General features: G+C 37.4%; 1 protein-coding gene across 2 annotated transcripts in view; it reads left to right on the top strand.

The window, feature by feature from the left end:
* eas (ethanolamine kinase 1) overlaps window positions 1-19,969 on the top strand; it is a 116,344-nt gene that overhangs the window by 90,726 nt on the left and 5,649 nt on the right. For both annotated transcript variants that reach the window (XM_067143541.2, XM_067143540.2), the window contains one exon: window positions 7,693-7,955. In XM_067143541.2, coding sequence (XP_066999642.1) covers window positions 7,693-7,955 — 263 coding nt within the window. The remainder of the gene's footprint in view (window positions 1-7,692; window positions 7,956-19,969) is intronic.

The raw sequence follows: 19,969 nt of genomic DNA on the forward strand, positions 1-19,969 counted from the left end.
ATTATTATTATTATTATTATTATTATTATTATTGTTATTATTATTATCTGATCCACATCTGGATTTGTCATAGGCACAGAATTTTTAAGAGAAGTGCATGTAAAAACTGGAAACAAAACATCCAGAGATATTTAACAAGAATGTTATACATAAGTCTAGAATGGGTAACATTGTCACACATAGTAGAAATAGTTCTTGAGAATAGCCACGGAGTGTTTAACTGTTGTTATGATCTTCTTTTAGATGCTCTTCTCTGTCTTGTTTTCTGCACACTAGTTTTTAAAGAATGTTGGTATATTACCATAAGCTCCTAAAAATAAACCAGTCACAATTATCTCAAGAAAGTGTGGTATAGTCAGTTCATAGATCTTTTTTTAGCTCAGACGGTTGAGGCATTGGCCTTCTGATCCCATCTTGCAAGGTTTGATCCTGGCTCAGTTCGGTGGTATTTGAAGAGGCTCAAATACATCAGCTTTGTGTCGGACATTTACTGGAATGTAAAAGAACTCCTATGGAACTAAATTCCCTCACCTCAACATCTCGGAAAACTGTAAAAGTAGTTACTAGGATGTAAAACCAATAACACTATTATTTTTGTATTTTATTAGATCATTTTCTTCTCATTGTCCATTTCTTTGGGCTGAGTTAGTGATTGCTCAAAGCAAATGGTTGGATAAATGATTTCTGCTGTATTTTATTCTTTATTGATGGCGGTAGTGTCGATACGTCTATTGCTACCATTTGTCTTCAGACTGTGAACATCTTAGCGGCCTTCTAACACTTTCGTGCCCAGGGAGATGGCAATTATCGAGTGAAATATGGAGCATCTTGCCATTGGTGAAGCTTCCCAGCACATAAGCCAATGTTTAATACATTTGTGCTGTTAAACCGACCAGGCATTGATCTTACCAGTGCCACCATAGGTCTCATTTTAATCATATCCCACTATTCAGACGATGTTAATTTTCCTTCACTTATTATCCACGAATTGGCCGATGGAGCTTCTGCAAATAACTCTACTCCTTTCCCCTTATGGGATATCTACACCACTCTTCACGTTCATTCTCTCTCAGCTTTTTCCTGATATTTCTGACTTTGAGATCAGCCTGGCCCTTGCAAGTAAACTGCAACTCTACCAGGCATGTTGTCTCCATGCCTTTAAAATCTCTGACAATGTTAACGTGGTTGTTTGCATTTTGCAGTTTATTATTTATGTTCCTGCTGCAGAAAGGTCTCCAATATGACCTTCATAACTGTTAACCCTCTGTATTTATGTGGTGAATATATCATGCTATTAGGTGTGTTGCATGGCAGATGTAGAATTTCCTTCACTGCATTCCTAATCAATGGAGAAAAGTTTTGGAATACTTTGTATTGGATATGTTTGAGAAAGATATATTAATGTTGGTCCCATGAATTGGTTGATAACAGTGAGTATTTGATCTGCTTGAAGATGATGTGAGGAGCACAACTTGTTGAGATCTTTCTGGAAATTATTCAACACTTCCTTGTCATTAAAAATAAGATAGTGATTAAAAGTGATACCGTACCAAAGTATTTTATTTGGCCCTGTTCATTACTTTTTATTGGTCCAATTACTGTGCCAGATTTTAGAATTCCTTGGTGGATAATGATTGCATTGGATTTTTTAGTATTCACTTGTAGACCTATTTCCTGAAGAAGACAATAGTTGACATAGTGAAGGAAGTTTCAGATTTCTTATTTCTTATTGTAATGGAATCTGTGTCTTCTGATAGTCAAAAACCATGTGTTTCTGCAATATTTTTTCTGTCAACTCATTTGGAATGTGGTCTATGGCCTGATTAAACAGAAATGGTAACATTGGATCTCCCTGCATAACTCCACAATTAACTGAAATTTGTTCTGCCCAGCTTTTATGAGCAAATTTTCTGTTCTGTTGTCTCTTAATAGATTTCTTAAGGGTCACTTGTATGTTGGAGATAAAGAAGAGCTGTTTAGGTCAAGTTTTAGGTGTTCATGGCCCACTGAATCCAAAGCTTTACTTATATCCAGGAAATCCAGACAAGCCAAACCTTTACTTGAGATTGCTACTTGCTCTCGAACAAATGTGCCTAGGGTCTTGCACATCACTCTTCACACAACGGAGCATATAGTGATTGGTCTCAAGTTTAAAAAAAAATATTGTTCCTATCTCCAATTTTGAAAATGAGAATTGTCCTTGCTAACTGAAGATCATCTGGGACAAATTCCGTCGGTGACATTCTGGTGGCTATTTTAGCAATGACACCAACTGTCTCCTTATTTCAAATCACTTTCAATAATACCTTATCTGAGTCGGGGCTAGCGTCAGGCTTGATTTTTTACATGGAGGACTATCATATCTTCCGTCATTGTTGGCACATTGCTGTCATCAAAGCTCAAGTTTGTTATACCAATCCCTGGTGTACTCATCAGGTGTTTCAAATCTTTCTCGGACATAGGAGATTTAAAAAAAAAAAAGACATTCCCAGCCTACTGTTATCTACTCCATTAAGAAGCTTTCTTATGACCTTCCTCAGTTGGTCAATTGGTAATAGTATTAGAACTGTGCCATTAGATAGTCAAAGTGAGTTCTTCTATGCAATCTTTCATTTTCTAATGCTCTTTTAGGGTTTGAGTGTTGACTTTACTGCTTGTTTTTTTAAATTCTTTAGTCTCTCACTGTTCTTGCTCTCAATGTACGCCTATTCCAATGTAGGTTTTTTTTTTTTTGTCCAGGTGCTTTCAAGACAAATTTAAGAAATTATAAGTTTGTGTTAAAAGTGACATCAAAAGAATTCTTTTGAAATTCCTGTGTCCATTTCTTAAGATTTTCTTCAAATAATTATGGTGAATTAGGTCTGCTTACTGCATATTCTGTTATAAGGGAGTCCACTTGATCACTAGTATTACATGTTTCTCTATTCCACTGGATGTGACTTGGCTGATGTGAATACAAATCCCCTCTTAAACATTTGACCACAGTAAGGGCATGAAGAGAACATAAATGTCCAGTTATCAGCTACTGATACATCAATATCATTTAGTTAAGTGTTATTTGAGGTAACAATCATGACTATTATTGATAGAATCTTTGTCATCGCTTTTGCTGGTAGAGAATGTGCACCATGGCCGAAAATATATTCCTAGTGAAGATTGTATGCCTGTATCACCGGTTGAAGTGGTTGTGCAGCTTAACTACTGCTGCTACTTTGATCTTCACCAACATTGTTTACATCATGTATCAAGTATTGATAGACCCTGATTCGATTCTATGTGTACGAACTTTACTCAAGTGAATATTCAGTCCCATCTTATTTTTGAATTGCTTGACACAATGTTCACAATGTTCTGGAATTTCATTTATATCAGATTGAGGCATAATGTTATCCATGTTTTATAAACATAACCTTAGCCTGTTCGACCTACTTGTTGGAAAGCAAAATAATTTGCCCAACAAAAAAGATTCACAATTCAAGTAAATTTTTTTATGCTAGTGGCTTTGCGTCGCACCCACGCAGACAGGTCTTATGGTAACGATGGGATAGGAAAGGGCTAGGAGTGGGAAGGAAGCGGCCGTGGCTTTAATTAACGTACGGCCCCAGCATTTGCCTGGTGTGAAAACGGGAAACCACGGAAAACCATCTTCAGGGCTGCCAATAGTGGGATTCGAACCCACTATCTCCCGGATGCAAGCTCACAGCCGCGTGCCCCTAACCGCACGGCCAACTCGCCCGGTCAAGTAAAAGTTAAAATATGTTAATAATATGGAGACCACTCAGAAATTCTTAGTATCTGCAGCAATACATCACCATCAGTCCAACAAGATATTGCATGGTACATTAAAAAGAGGTTGTAGTCCACCAACAGCTAAGGCATAAAGGAAATCAACTGTGAACCTTTTAGTGTGCCAGATTAATTGATATGATATACCGAAGAACTCTGTTGCTAAAGGCCTACTTGATATATACATACATATATACATTATCATTATAGACTGTTATGCCTTTCAGCATTCAGTCTGCAAGCCTCTGTGAATTTACTAAACGTCGCCACAATCCTCGATTTGCAACTAGTGTTGTGGCCTCATTTAGCTCTATACCTCTTATCTTTAAATCGTTAGAAACCAAGTCTAACCATCGTCGTCTTGGTCTCCCTCTACTTCTCTTACCCTCCATAGCAGAGTCCATTATTCTCCTAGGTAACCTATCCTCCTCCATTCGCCTCACATGACCACACAACTGAAGCCGGTTTATGCATACAGCTTCATCCTTCGAATTCATTCCTAAATTAGCCTTTATCTCCTCATTCCGAGTACCCTCCTGCCATTGTTCCCACCTTTTTGTACCAGCAATCATTCTTGCTACTTTCATGTCTGTTACTTCTAACTTATGAATAAGATATCCTGAGTCCACCCAGCTTTCACTCCCGTAAAGTGAAGTTGGTCTGAAAACAGACCGATGCAAAGATAGTTTCGTCTGGGAGCTGACTTCCTTCTTACAGAATACTGCTGATCGCAACTGTGAGCTCACTGCATTAGCTTTACTACACCTTAATTCAATCTCACTTATTATATTACCATCCTGGGAGAACATACAACCTAAATACTTGAAATTATCGACCTGTTCTAGCTTTGTATCACCAATCTAACATTAAATTCTGTTGAATTTCTTACCTACTGACATCACTTTAGTCTTCGAGAGGCTAATTTTCAGAACATACTGACTTCCTTCTTACAGAATACTGCTGATCGCAACTGTGAGCTCACTGCATTAGCTTTACTACACCTTGATTCAATCTCACTTATTATATTACCATCCTGGAAGAACATACAACCTAAATACTTGAAATTATCGACCTGTTCTAGCTTTGTATCACCAATCTAACATTAAATTCTGTTGAATTTCTTACCTACTGACATCAATTTAGTCTTCGAGAGGCTAATTTTCAGACCATACTCATTGCACCTATTTTTAAGTTCCAAATTACTAGACTGCAGGCTTTCGGCACAATCTGCCATTAAGACCAAGTCGTCAGCATAGGTCAAACTGCTTACTACATTTCCACCTAACTGAATCCCTCCCTACTATTTTATACCTTTCAGCAGATGATCCATGTAAACTACAAACAGCAAAGGTGAAAGATTACAGCCTTGTCTAACCCCTGTAAGTACCCTGAACCAAGAACTCATTTTACCATCAATTCTCACTGAAGTCCAATTGTCAACATAAATGCCTTTTGATTGATTTTAATAATCTACCTTTAATTCCATAGTCACCCAGTATAGTGAACATCTTTTCCCTCGGCACCCTGTCATATGCTTTCTCTAGATCTACGAAACATAAACACAACTGTCTATTCCTCTCGTAGCATTTTTCAATTACCTGGCACATACTGGAAATCTGATCCTGACAGCCTCTCTGTGGTCTGAAACCACACTGGTTTTCATCCAACTTTCTCTCAATGACTGATCGCACCCTCCATTCCAAGATGACAGTGAATACTTTGCCAGGTATTCTAGCCAATGAGATACCTCGATAGTTGTTGCAATCCTTCCTATTCCCTTGCTTATAGATAGGTGCAACAACTGCTTTTGTCCAATCTGAAGGTACCTTACCAACACTCCATGCTTATTTTTCTACTCTATGAAGCCATTTCATTCCTGCATTCCCACTATACTTCACCATTTCAGGTCTAATTTCATCTATTCCTGCTGCCTTATGACAATGGAGTTTATTTACCATCCATTCCACTTCCTCAAGCATAATTTCACCAACATCATTTTCCTCCTCCCCATGAGCTTGGCTGTTTGCAACACCACCAGGATGATTTCCTTTTACACTGAGATGTTCAAAATATTCCCTCCACCTCTCCAGTGATTCCCTGGGATCTATTATGAGTTCACCTGAATTACTCAAAACACTGTTCATTTCCTTTTCCCCTCCCTTCCTAAGATTCTTTATTACTGCCTAGAAAGGTTTCCCTGCTGCTTGACATAGCCTTTCCAGGTTATTACCAAAATCTTCCCATGACTTCTTTTTGGATTCAACAACTATTTGTTTCGCTCTGTTTCTTTCATCTACGTACAAATCCCTGTCTGCCTCGGGCCTTGTTTAGAGCCATTTCTGATAAGCCTTCTTTTTACGTTAACAGGCTGCTCTCACTTCATCATTCCACCAAGATGTTCGCCTTTTCCCATCTTTACACACAGTTGTTTCTAGGCATTCCCTTGCTGTTTCTACTACAGCATTCCTGTATGCCACCCATTCACTTTCTATATCCTGAACCTGCTTACTGTCTACTGTTCAAAACTTCTCACTAATCATATCCATGTACTTCTGTCTAATTTCCTCATCATGGAGATTTTCTACCCTTATTCATTTGCAGACAGATTTCACTTTCTCTACCCTAGGCCAATCAGATATTGGTCTGTATCATCGAAAAATCCGCGAAAAACTCGTACATTCGTAACAGATTTCCTGAATTCAAAGTCTGTTAAGATATAGTCTATTATGGATCTGGTACCCCTAGCCTCCCATGTGTAGGGGTGAATAGCCTTATGCTTGAAGAATGTATTCGTAACAGCTAAACCCATACTAGCACAGAAGTCCAGCAAACGCTTCCCATTCCCATTAGCTCCCACATCTTCCCCACATTTACCAATCACTCTTTCATATCCTTCAGTTCTATTCCCAACTCTCGCATTGAAATCGCCCACTAGCACTATTCTATCCTTGCTGTTGACCCTGACCACGATGTCACTCAATGCTTCATAAAACTTGTCAACTTCATCCTCATCTGCACCCTCACATGGTGAATACACGGACACAATTCTAGTCCTAATTCCTCCAACTGACAAATCTACCCACATCATTCGCTCATTTACATGCCTAACACAAACTATGTTGCGTGAAATGGTATTCCTGATAAAGAGCCCTACACCAGACTCTGCCCTTCCCTTTCTAACACCCGTCAAGAACATTTTATAATCTCCTATCTCTTCCTCGTTATCTCCCCTTACCTGAATATCACTTACTCCTAGCACATCCAGATGCATCTTTGCTGACTCAGCCAGTTCTACGTTCTTTCTTCCATAAGCCCCATTAATATTGATAGCTCCCCATCGAATTCCATTTCATTCGCCAAGTTGTTTCCAAGGAGTCCCTCGCCTGTCAAATGGGAGTGGGACTTTGTTACTCCCATAGGTCCAAGGCTTGCTTAAAATGTTCTGAGCTCGGTAAATTCATGAAGCAGGATGCTACCCTGCTTGCACATAGTCCAAGTGAGGATCTCTCCTCTAACGGATTATGGACCACCGGTGAATTGTATAGTCCTAGCCGCCTGAGCACAAGGAGGGTCATGACTCAGAATATGTCCGAGATGCCCACTCCCATTCCATTGCAACTGGTATCCAGACTCTCGGGACCACTTACTAGGCCACTCGGCCGTTGCCCATGGCTCACGAACTAGGACGTGACTACAGTAACCCACAAACATGAACCATGCCTACTTGATAAAGCTGTATAAAAGATCACAAGAAAAGTGGCACTGCAAATTACTTCAATCTCCATACCAAACTGCATAGCAACTGCTTTTTTAGTTTTCAACTTTTGTGTCTTATTGTAAATGGGAATATAATTTTATAATAATAATTTATAATAATAATTTTATTTGTTTTTATTCTCATTACAGCTCTTGCATGCCTTTGGTTATGCTCCAAACCTTTATGCCACATTTACCAATGGTCTTGCTTATGAATATGTACCAGGAGAAATCTTGATGGAAGATACCTGCCTTGACCCACAAGTCTTCCCTCTAGTCGCAGTTATGATGGCAAATATGCATCGAGTTGATTGTGGCCCTGATGTACCAAAGGAGCCATGTATGTGGACCAAAACTTGCCAGTTCATGAATATCATGCCTGACAAATTCAGTGATGTCGAAAAACATGCCAGGTAAATACTGTACTGACGTTTTATTCAAGATTTACTCTTAATTTGTTTACATCAGTCCCGATTTGAGTTCCATTTCATTAATATACTTCACTTATTTCATACTTACCTCTAATAAAAATAAAAAAGATACATCTTGTTTATGCAATTTTTATCATTCTTCAGTATACATGTATTGTATGTTGTATCCTCAGTCCAAAAGTTGGTTGAATTCCCAACATCTCCACTCTCAGCTGTCATAGACAGCATAGGCATAACTGAAGCAACATACTAGATAAATGAGGACTGAGATAGTTTTCCATTGCTTTCCTCACTGAGCCAGAATGGTATTGCATATCAGTCTGCCAAGCTCACAGAGATGTACACACCAACTGACCCTATGAGCAACACTTTCATGCTAATCATAAGAGGGACCAGCTGCCTAAGTAATCGCATTGCTAGAGCTAGGCAACTGAAACCCTGCAAATTATGCTATCTTCGGGTAAACTCCTCCTGCCCTCATGGCCCTAGTCATGCAAGATGAATAGCCTTCGAATCTGTACAGGGGAGTATCCGAGTATGAGCCAATAAAAGTGAGGATCAGCCAATGTTGCCGAATAATGACCTCAAGTCAATGCTCACCAAGCTGTCATTGGAGGTGTTTCTATTAAGCTGGTACTGAAGGGCACTAGCTCTGTGCTTTGTCTCTCACTGCAAATGATTTGGCAACACCAAGGTGGATGTTGGCGTGAACCAGACCGAAGTAGCCAGTGGTGCTGACTGTCGAACGCTGAATGATGCATTGTATTGAATTATGGCTGTTATGGTTTGTAATGCCAGCAACTGCGCATTCATTCTACTTGCTTTGCTCTCTCTATCACACCAGCTGCACTCATATCGCTTAGCTTCCAGGGTTTTACTCCAACTTGTGCTCTAGTATTGCTCATACTGCAGTCACTTTTATATTGTCAGAGCGAAGTATGTGAGTAACTGAGGCAGGCAGGCAGGCAGGCAGGCAGGCAGGCAGGCAGGCAGGCAGAGTAACGTACTGCACCCACACCATAAGACAAAGTGTACTGTCCCACCATGAATGGACCTGGGCTTGTTTATAGACCCTACTGACATACCTACACAGGGTGTTCAGAAATAATATGAACTGGATGTATGAGTATCAGAGGGTTGGTCGTGCTGATAAGTAATTTGAAAGAAATAATTCGATATCTCACACCGTTGTCATTTTATCAGCTACTGAAGTTAGCCAATTAGATCACTTTGTGGGCAAATTCAAATGGGCTTTGCATGGTGGTGTTGCTAAATCTGTACGTGGCTTAAGACCGACATGGGAGCACTAAGTAAAATTCTTTTTTTGAATAAAATTTACTGTGTCCACCTATTCAATAAAAATATATTTTGTACTGATTAAATTCTACATGAATTATAAACACTAGTTAGGGACATGTTTCGCCCTAGTTTTGGGTATCTTCAGCCTAATACTAATCTTAAGGTCAAGTCTTAAATCTATTAACATTGGAACTTAAAACTAAACTTAATACTAAATATTAAATGCAGTGGTCTTATGCTTCTTACAAAGTTGTGTTTTAGGTGATATTTACATAGTTTACAATATGTGTATTAACTAAAAGCCAGAATTTGTGAACAAGGAAGCAAATAAATTATTTTATTTTTTTTATTTTTTTTATTTGCCTCCTTGTTCACAAATTCTGGCTTTTAGTTAATGTACATATTGTAAACTATCTAAATATCACCGAAAACACAACTTTGTAAGAAACATAAGACCATTGTATTTAGTATTAAGTTAAGTTTAGTATTAAGTTCCAATGTTAATAGATTTAAGACTTGACCTTAAGGCAGAAGATGCCCAAAACGAGCGAAACATGTCCCTAACTAGTGTTTATAATTAATGTAGAATTTAATCACTACAAAATATAATTGTATTGAATAGGTGGACACAGTAATTTTATTCAAAAAAGAATTTTGCTTATTGTATCTTCAATACGGAACAAAATGAGATTAGTTACTTGTAATGGGAGCACTAGTCAAAGAATGAAACTTTGCCAGGGGAGGGCTCGAATACAAACCTAACCAACAGGGTGACACCAAAGCAAGTTCGGTACGGTGACACCGGCTGAAACCAATGGTGTGTTTATGTTTGATGCTGATTTCTCAGCATGGCTCTCAAGCAGTTCTTAAGTCATGTACAGATTTAACAACACCACCGCGCAAAGCCCATTTGAATTCGCTTGCAAAGTGATCTAATTGGCTAACTTCAGCAGCAGATAAAATGGCAACGGTGCGAGGTACCTAATTATTTCTTTCATATTATTTATCAGCATAACCAACCCTCTAATGCTCGTATACCCAGTTCACATTGTTTCCGACCACTCTGTATACTGAAAAACTATAGGTTTTTTTTTTAAATTCCCATGCAATATAGTAGAGTTAGCAATATATATTTTTAAGATTATAATGTCAAAAGGAAAATGTCAAGATTCATTAGTGTTAGTCATTCTTTCTTTCCCAGTTAACGATACTCTCATGTCGTGTGGGAATTAGTAAAATAGTGTGCTAAAAAGATTTAAATTGCTCAATACCAGACATAAGCTCTGTGAAAAAGATACATCATGACAATCAAGATCATCAGTTTCTTTGAAACTGTTTTAATAAGAGGCAGTGATATCATTGTATGCCATATTCAGATACTGCAATGTATTTTTCTTTTCTACTTGAAGATTTCTACAGATAGTAAAATGTTCTGCATTAGATTAGACCAGCTTCAGAATGATGTTGAAATGTTTTATGTGCTTTTCCCCTTCAGTCTTAGTTAAACCCTATCTTCAAACATTTCTGTGTGTATATACCACCTTATCTATTTAAATAGATAGTGGAAATGCATACAGGAAATTCTCAAATAGAGATACCATGAAGTACATTAATTAAAATTAAAAACTTACTGTTCAGTAAACAACTCAGTCATGCATTCTCAGAAGTTAAGTCTACCCTACATTGCTGTATAATGTGGAAAGTTGGAAATGTGGTGTTTGACATAATTGTGATGAGACATGGATTGTTTGTTTTGCAAATGGGGTATTTTCCTCAGTGGCAAAATAATAAGTAATTTCAAAAGAAGTTTTGTATATACTGTAAATATTTACATGCACGGAGAAATGAAATCTAAAATTATGCTACTCATAACATTTTCTCTTAGTGAGCTCTTACTTTTTTCTACAACAATGACAACAATAATGACGGCAACAACAACAACATGATGATGGCCTCAGCTATCATATGCAGACATTTTAACTTGATGCCATCTGGCTGCCTGCTCATCAGTTTACAATGTTCCGTCTTACTCTAATCGATGGTAGAGTAAACTAAATCTCTCTTGGGCATCTATGGCTGAGTTTTAATTAATTTATTCAAGTAAACACAAAATGTGTTGCCAAAGATCTTTCACGTGCCGACATTGTACAACACTGAGTGTTGAATGGACATTTTTCTGCCCTTCCAGAATCCGGCTATTTCTGCCGGGTTTGAACCCACTATCTTGAGATCCGGAGGCCAACACTCTACCACTGATCCACAGGGGCAGCCATGATCTCATTCTACCTTTGAAAGAATGCACATCTTTTGGGAAAGGACTGAAGATGTCCTTTGATAAGCTGTTCCATTCTACACTGGCCAGCAGAAAAAGTGGATCACTTTGTAAAATGAAGGTCGGAAACAGATAAACACCAATGTACAGAGGCAGCTTCCATTTAGGAAGGTTTTATGATCCAAAAGACATATATTTAACAATTTTTCAGATAAGAGTTCATAAATGCCACTCCATGAGCCTCTTTCATTGGATCCACTGACAATAAAACCTGTAAGTTTTAAAAGCTACATACCAGAACGCAAGGTATGGTGGATTATCAATATGTGGTATATAATTTTTGACACAAGTAACAACATTTCTTCAGTTTTTCTCTCACATTTGTTGAGTTAAGATGCCTCCTAGCCAAGACGCTGTGAGAGCTATCGCGTTAATCAAGGATGGATGAAGCATTAGTTAAGCTACTAACGTGCGAAGACTTCCAGAAGCCAACATGGCAAAATAATAAGTGAAGACAACATGAGGTCAAGAAGACTCGCCATTTGTATGCAACTTACTCTAGCACTGAGTAGCATGATTAGAATTTGCACATCAATACTGGAACTGGACTATGGACTAGTAGTCTTTGATGCTCTTCACAATTTTCACAAGTCCAATTTTGCTCTGGCCACTGAAGGCAGGAAAAGAATAAGGAGAAGGACCAGGGAGCGATTTTCATTCTACAGTATCTCTGAGAAGGTGTAATTTGCAGATGGCTCCATCATGGTGGTATCAGCCTTGAGGTGCAAACAAAGCATGCTCTGAAACTATTCTGTGAATGATTGATAGAGGTACTCTGAGACATTCAGGAGGTGTTAGCAGAATATGTAATCCTCTCTGCTCCATTTGTCAACGAAAACTTCAGATTAATGCAAGAGCGCGCCTGCCCCTACCTCGCTGGCTGTGTATTGTAATTTCTTTGCGACGTCAGAACATAAAACTTGAACTGGTCAGCAAGTAGCTCAGACCTCTATTCCATTGAACACCTATAGGGTATGCTTGGACAAAATAAAAATTTGGACACTTTGAATGAAATGAGACCAGAACTATTGGAGGACGGGATGTGCAGGCCTCAGGAAATGATCTGGGACCTTGTGGGTACCATGCCATTGCGTGTTGAGTCTATTATCATTGCCATGGGTAGATAAACACAATAATGGAGTGAGGAAAGTGGTCAGTGACAGCAAGAAAACATTCAATGTCAAGAGTGTAAATTAAAATAAGCCAGTGTCTATTTAATTGTATTCAGTAACGTTGCAAAATTTTGCAACTTTTTGAACGTCATAAAATATTGTAAAAAGAACTTAACATTGAAGATGAGAATAATGTGTCAATGCAGTGTGTTATATAATCAACAAAATAACAAGGTCTCAGGTAAATGAATAATTTTAAATTTTAAAATTTAAGTGATCCACTTTTTTCTCACCCCTTCCCACAAATTAATATATGCCTCCATTATTGTGTTACTGATGTAACATTACTTTTAAACACATGGTCAAACTACTACTACAACCACTTTTCCCCCACACCTGTGAGATTGTGGGTGCCAATTTTATGGCACATGTGAATTTGGCCCTTTTTTTAATGGCCTGATGCTCGTCCCGATGCCCACCCTATCTGGAGGGAAGTAATCACTATTGTGTGTTTCAGTGGTGGTTGGTAGTGTAGTGCAGTGACTGAATATGAAGTGGAGTGTGTTAGGACAAACACAAACTACCAGTCCTTGAGCCAAAAGAATTAACCAGATGTGATTAAAATCCCTGACATGGCCAGGAATTTAATCTGGGACCCTCTGAACCAAAAGTCTCAATGCTGACCATTCAGCTAAATAGTAGGACTAAACTCATGATCAGACCATCTATAAAATCTCTTCGGTCTTTAATCTCTTTCTAATATCCTCCCATGCACTTTTCCCTGTGTAGGCAAAGTACATCCCCACAATCTTGCTTCAGTCTCCTTTCTGATAAACTTTCCTGTCAAAATTTCCTTAGTATGCTACTGACACTCCAGTGGTTCTGTGGTCCCCTATCACATACTTAGCTGCTTTGTTCTGCACTTGCTCCAGTTCTATTATCAAGTAATCTTGATATGGATCTTGTACCCCTGAAGCATACCCCAGTTGAGGTTTTACAATTGTTAAATCTCTTTTATGCCCCTGCTTGCACCTTTTAACATCTGCATTGCCATGTTCAGTGACATAAATGCCTTTTTGACCACATCACCATCTCCAGTGAAATTTACCACCCTCTAAATATCTACAATTACCCTCAAGCTTGATCTTTTCCTTGCCATTTCGTAAATGCCTACTATTCTGTGTGTCCTGTTCTCAAAGCTGACTACTTGACTCTTTTCAACCTTAACTTTCATCCCATTACTCTGAGTCCAAATCTGTATTTTATCCAGATTCTCTGGTATTATTTTAATCTCATTTAAACTGTTCACTTAAATCTGATTTGTATATTGTTCCAAAAATTTTAAAAAATGTAAGATGTCATTTTACTAACTTTTGGTATGTCCATCCCCACTACCTTACCCTCTGCTTCCTACCCTTCAAGAAAGCTCTCACCCAATCTACTGTTATCTTATCCAATTCTATATATTTTTATTTTATTAATAAGTATTTCATGATTTACCCTATCCAAGGCTTTATACAAGTCTATATCTATGTTTGACAGGGCAAACACATTACACAATTATTAATGACAATATAACTACAGTATATTTTTTGCAACAAAAGAAAGAAGAAAGACACCCCTGAAGCTATGCGAGGGGGAGATCTATTCTGGTTAATAACAATTTATCCATATTGACAACTGCCTACAGTCATCTACTGGGTCACTGTATTCAACAGTTTTGGTATTTATAGATGTCCCCCTCAGCCAGCCTTACAAGATTGTTAAACGTCAGAGCCTGTAATCCCTTATTATACTTACTGAAATCAAGACTATGAATGGTTGTTTCTATGCCTATAAATTTACAAAGCACCATCTAACTTGATAAAATATTTTCTTTAAAAAAAAAACATTACATAGTAACTGACTTACATTGGTGTCATTTTCAAATTTTTACCAGCAATATCAAACATTTATGAACTTTTAAAGTGTTTTGTTTCATTACATATTTGAGATATTTTGTGCTTTTCAGTGTTTTAAATTTTTTTGCCAATTTTGGTTTAATATAATGGCTTTAAGTCAAAACTAGTCCCATTGATTTTTTAATCAGAATATGGCCAATAATTGTTAAATGAAAATATAGTTACTGTATATTGTCGTTAATAATTGTGCGTTGAATAGGTGGACCCACTCTTGCCCTATTAAATATCCAGTACAGTACTTGTCAGTACGGATCATTATAAAATTTATATCCAAGCTATAAAATACAGCTATACAATCCAGTTGTTCACTCTCGTCTAAAAAATTACACATTCCACTCAAAACCAGCAAGCTGGGCTTCACAAGAGTATCCTGCCCTGAAATTAAACTGCCTGGAGTTCAGCCAACCTAATCTGTTCTAAACATCATCATCATCATCATCGGTTTGCCCTTCCGGTGAGCCGGGTAGGATGTTTGAAAATGAGCGTCTTCCAAAGTTGCCTATTCAAATACATTTCGTTGTCCTAGACAGATTCCCAATTCCATCCTCTTCTCTCCACATCTTCCCTCAGTTGGTCCATCCATCTTCTTCTTGGTCTTCCAGCTGGTCTTCTACCTCTTTTCCAAATAAGCACATGGTAACCTTGTGCTATTCATTCGTTTAACATGCCCAAATCACTTAAGCCTAGATGACCCAAGTCTTCCCTCCATTGATTCATTTAGACCTAGGTGAGATCGGATCTCATCATTTTTCACATGATCAAGTCGGGTCTTTTGGAGGGCAGTTCTAAGAAATTTCATTTCACAGGCTTGAATCCTACTACAATCCTTTGATGTTAGTGTGCAGGTTTCTAGAGAATATGTAAGGATGGGAATGAAATATGACTTGTACAGGCTCATTTTTGTTCTTGATGATGATGATGCTTGTTGTTTTAAGGGGCCTAACATCGAAGGTCATCGGCCCCATTTTTGTTCTTTGTGGGACCTTCTCATCCCATAGTAGGTGTCTAACGATACTGTAAAAGTTAGAGCCTTTGATTACTCTGTTTGTTATTTCTATCTCAGCTCTGTTATTACTAGCCATTATGCTTCCTAAATAACTGAATTGGTGTACTACTTCAACTTGGTGGTTCTGTATTTTTATGTTGCATTCTGTATTATATCTGCTGATTGTCAATGCTACTGTTTTTGATGGGTTCAATTTCATTCCATAATCATCAAACTTCTTACACCATGCATGCAGATTATTTTGCACTCCCTTCTCTGTTTCATCCCATATTGCCACATCATCTGCAAACACCAGAGCCTGAATATCTTTATTACCTTTTCCTTTTAGTTCCTTTAAAATGGCATCCATAACTGCTATGAATAGAAGAAGTGATAAGGCACTTCCCTGTTGTACTCCTTTGGTTGTATTGAACCATTTAGAGTGACCATCTCCAATTCTGACACAGCTTTTACAATTAGTAGATAGCATTTGGATCTTCCTAATAAGGTACTCCGGTACACCAAGTTTTCTAAGACTTTTCCAAATAGTTGATCTAGGAACATTATCATACGCCTTTTCAAGGTCCATAAACACAATAATTAGGTCTTTTCCTCTTTCCCAGTGTTTCTCTGCCAACATCCTCAAAGCAAATATCAGATCTGTTGTGCTTCTTCCAGTCCTAAAGCCATGTTGTTCCTCTTCTAAGATAGGCTCTAGTATATCCCTTACTCTGGCTTCAATGATCTTCTCCATAATTTTAAGGCCGTGTGATAAACATGCCCTTACATATTTGCTAATGGCCTGTCACAGTAATAGCTGCAAACAAAGACTACAAATTAAACTGATGGTACAGGAAGCATGAGAAAAGTAACTGTAAATATAGGTACTGAACTCCTGAAGACCATGTTACATGTGATAAAATTCAGGCCATATGAAAATTCTTCATAATTTATAAGCATATAAATGACAACCAATACTTGTTAACCTCAAGAACCAACGACCATTACCAATGCTCAACTTTCCTCAAGTTTTTAACTACACGCCTTTTGACAGTTAAATGGAATGTACTTTCTGATTTTTATCTTTATTGTAACATCTTTTAATATCAAGAACCAACTACCTATGTTGTAATCTTCAATAATAATTGTCATGTTTTTAGACTCAAATATTAACACAAATATTGTTAAGTAATAGTATACCACATTTTAATTTGTAATAGTTGTTTAACAATCTCTAATCCATTTTACAAGACATAGTTTTTTAACAGTATTCATAAGTCATTCCCAATCAGGTACCTGATCTATTCCTAAGGTAAAAAATGGCTGATGATACCTACTATTGATAGACGAAACATGTTACCATCCAATGTATTAATTTTATGTTAACATTTTGATAAGGACAAAGTCTTAACTTTTAAGATTGTATTGTATTGAATAAGTGGGAGAACAATAATAAAAAAAATATGCGTGTTATTTATATGAAGACCATGTATTTGCCTTTAAACTTACACTTCCATTGTGATTATACATATAGAATTTTTGAACCTTTGCAATTTGTAGAATTTTCACAATTAATTCTGTTGAATGTATTACATAAAGCTGACCATATAATGCTCACCAACATTCAGTAGGCAGTAAATCTGAAATGTACTTAAGAATCTTCCCCTGAATTTTAAAACAGTAAAGAGCTAATCCTGGAATGTGGGTACGGTTAGCAGAGGGGCATGCAGAGGACACTGTATTATTATACTGCCTTACACAGTTCATGAAATCATTATGATGTGGCATCAGACCTTTAAGTACACCGTTTACTTGAGATTGTGGAAAATAAACCAAACCATTGCGGTAACACAAATTAAATTATCCATTTATACCATTTCCACAGCAAACTGTCATGCTTGGCAGTGCATACAGATTTCATTTAATAAGCCTACACTGAATAATTCAATGTAAGTTTCTTAATAAAGGACTTTTTGAAATGTAGAATATCCTGAGATGGATTTTTTTCTGTTTCTCACTTACTAGAACTAACATGAAGCAACAACTAACATTCTGGTGATAACATGATTTCTAATATCTAAGATCTGTAAAGACAACTTTCACAAAGCTCTCTGTTGGGCTGGCATAAAAAGGTCAGCGGAGACAACTTTCACAGAGCCATTTATTGCCGAGTGAAGTTAACTGCAATGACCTAAGCATTGTATTATTTGAATAAATGACTATTTTACACAAATAAAGGACTTATTGAAATAATCATATTCTTCTAGTAATCCTGAGATAAAGACCTTTCTTTTGATGTATAATACATAGGTGTTAGTATTGTGGTTTCCTCACAATATTGTGTTACAAGTTTAAATTATATATATATATATATATATATATATATACGGTATATTATATATAGAAGATCCTTCAGATCTTTAGGATTGATGAGATCAGAAGCAATGAAATAATGGAAAGAATGAATAAAATATCTGAGGTTCTTCATTTTATTACCACACACACTATTATATACGTACCGCAAAAATAGTTTGGAATATCAAGGATGTGATGCAATATTAAAGTTACAGAATGTTGTTTATTTTATCACAGAGAGACACAACCTGAAAAATGTAAATTTTTACAAACTCAAATGTTTTTCTTCCAATATCTAATGCAAATAAACAGTAATTATGAAAAGGTTACAATTCAACTTTGGTTTAAAAGAAGATTCCACCTTCCATTACTTAATTTATTAGCTAATCTATGAATTTTACATAAGTGTAATTTGAATGTCTTATCATTTAATTAGAATAGTACACGTTTCATTCCAATTTCATGGAACATCCTCAGCTAAGAAAAGTGCACGTTATGAAAATTGACACAAACAATAAAGTATCATAAAGTGGAATCGTCTTTTAAACCAAAGGTGAGTTAACCCTTTGAGAGTCAGGTTTCTTAGCCCACTGCACACCCCAAAATTGAGGTTTTTGCACATGTTTGTAAAACAACCCTCAAGAGGCATTATATTTTAATGAAATGAATGAATTTAACACAGTATGTTAAACAAGACATCAAACAACTAGTTTAAGCACAAAAATTGTGAAACATTATTTTTAGTAATTTTTTTTGGTATGATAATCCTGAAAACAAGGTACAGGTCAAAGAGTTTTGTTGCACTCCTTACAATGGTAGATAGTCCTTGTGTTCCTTATCTCCCTTCTCGATGTGTGAGCACACACATGGCACACTCTTGAAGGTGGTGGCCTTCCTGGTTCATTTGGGGGGGATAAGGCACTTTATTTACCTTTGTTCGCTTCGGATATGGCGGCTGTAAGACCTCATCCTCACTTTCATTTAAGTCTTCACCACTTGAATTATTTTCAGGTATACCTCCTACATTGTCTTCATCACTGTCTTCAAATACTGAACAATCACTTTCATCATTCATAAGAATTTCACGAACTGTATTGTCGCTTGTAAGCAAGTCAGCTCGACTTGGCGCAGCCATTTTCAACTGTTTGCAATTGACTCGCTAAAGCTGAAGACATCCGCTTAAAAACATTTCATTTCCAGTGCTCCCTATGGTGATAACAATAATCTAATGATTTCAGAAAATAGCCAACAGATGCCGGGAGCTATCCATTTTGCAATCGTTGTCCAAAGATGTACAATTACGAAGATATATCGCTTCAAATCCTGACATGCAATATATTGCGCCGTAACCACAGCGGCACTTACCGCTACGTGCAATGTATTGTGCCATGACCTTCAAGGGGTTAGTGCCAATACGGAATTCTACTATGATATTCATAAATTTTAAGGCTACAATTTGTGGTTTTTTTTCTTTTTTCTTTCTTCACTCTGCCTTAGTACCATGTATGGCCTCCTCTGGCACTGGTTAGGTTTCTGACACACTGTGGCATGCTTGAGATCAGTACATTGTCATCTTGAAGAAGGACGTCCCATTCCATCTGGGAAACTCTAATGAGGTCTGAGAATGTTCATGGACAATCAAAAACAGACATTTTTAACCTGTCCTATGCATGCTTAGCTGGCCAATTTATATGGTTGATACCTGCCTCTCTCATGAAGTTGCTCGCTGATGAGGGTAAGCATTGTCATTCATGAAAATGAATTCATCCCTAAAGGGTTGTACAAATGGTTGAAGAATTTCATCAGTATACCATTGGGTAGTTAACATCCTTCCAATTGGTATCAAAAGGTGTACAATGGCTGTGCATAATCCCAGTCCAAACCACCACCACCACCACTGCCACTGCCACTGCCACCACCAGTACCACCACCACCACCACCACCACCACCAC

The sequence above is a fragment of the Anabrus simplex genome, chromosome 3 (assembly GCF_040414725.1).
Source record: "Anabrus simplex isolate iqAnaSimp1 chromosome 3, ASM4041472v1, whole genome shotgun sequence".
Lineage (NCBI taxonomy): Eukaryota > Metazoa > Arthropoda > Insecta > Orthoptera > Tettigoniidae > Anabrus > Anabrus simplex.